We start from the raw sequence: 945 nt of genomic DNA on the forward strand, positions 1-945 counted from the left end.
GGGTGCCCCCCGCCAGCCCCCCAGCCCGGCTCCGGGCCCCCCGCAGCACCCAGCTGGGTCCCCGCATGGGTGCCCGCCTGGGGTTGGGCAAGATGGACTTCTCGCTGTCCGCAGCGCTCAACTCGGAGTTCAGGGAGACGCGCACTAATGAGAAGGTGGAGATGATGGAGCTCAACGACCGCTTCGCCAGCTACATCGAGAAGGTCCGGCTCCTGGAGCAGCAGAACAAGGTGCTGGTGGTGGAGCTGAACCAGGTGCGGGACCAGGAGCCCTCGCGCCTGGCCGACGTCTACCAGGAGGAGCTGCGTGACCTGCGGCGCCACGTGGAGCAGCTGGCCACCGCCCAGGCCCGTCTGGAGAGCGAGGGACAACCTTGCCGAGGACCTCGGCAGCCTCCAGCAGAAGTAAGGCGCTGCCCTGCTTGGGGTAGTCCTGGGGACCAGGGTGGCCACCAGGAGCAGGATGGCCCCAGGGACCAAGGTGGCCACCAGGACAGGGTTGAGAGTGGCCACTGGGATGGGTGTCAGGGTGACTACCAGGACCAGGGTGGCAGCTGGGACCAGAATGGCCACCAGGATGGTGATCAGGGTTGTCCTGGGGACGAGGGTGGTGATGGGGACCATGGTGGTGGCAAGGACCAGGGTGACCCCTGGGACCAGGATGGGGACCGGGATGTCCCCAGGGATCAGGGTGGGCACTGAGACAGAGACCAGGGTGGCTACCAGGACCAGGGTGGCCCTGGGGACCGGGCACTGATGGGCACCAGGGTGGTGACGGGGACATGAGTGGCAACGGTGACCAGGGTGCCCCCTGGGATCAGCGTGGGACGGTGGCGGGGGAGCGTGGGGTGGGCACACGCACCGACACGGGGTGCGGGTGCTGGTGGCATGGGGCTGTGTCAACCCGGGGGGTCCATCCTTGGGGCTGAGAGTAACGAGTACTAGC

General features: G+C 67.7%; 1 protein-coding gene across 1 annotated transcript in view; it reads left to right on the top strand.

Annotated features, from left to right (window-relative positions):
• The first annotated feature begins 65 nt into the window (after window positions 1-65).
• GFAP (glial fibrillary acidic protein) overlaps window positions 66-945 on the top strand; it is a 4,961-nt gene continuing 4,081 nt past the window's right edge. Inside the window, 2 exon segments of the mRNA XM_009328398.1 lie at window positions 66-358; window positions 360-480. Of these exon segments, the coding sequence (XP_009326673.1) occupies window positions 66-358; window positions 360-480 (414 nt within the window).

This window comes from Pygoscelis adeliae, unplaced genomic scaffold, assembly GCF_000699105.1.
Source record: "Pygoscelis adeliae isolate BGI_AS28 unplaced genomic scaffold, ASM69910v1 Scaffold97, whole genome shotgun sequence".
NCBI lineage: Eukaryota > Metazoa > Chordata > Aves > Sphenisciformes > Spheniscidae > Pygoscelis > Pygoscelis adeliae.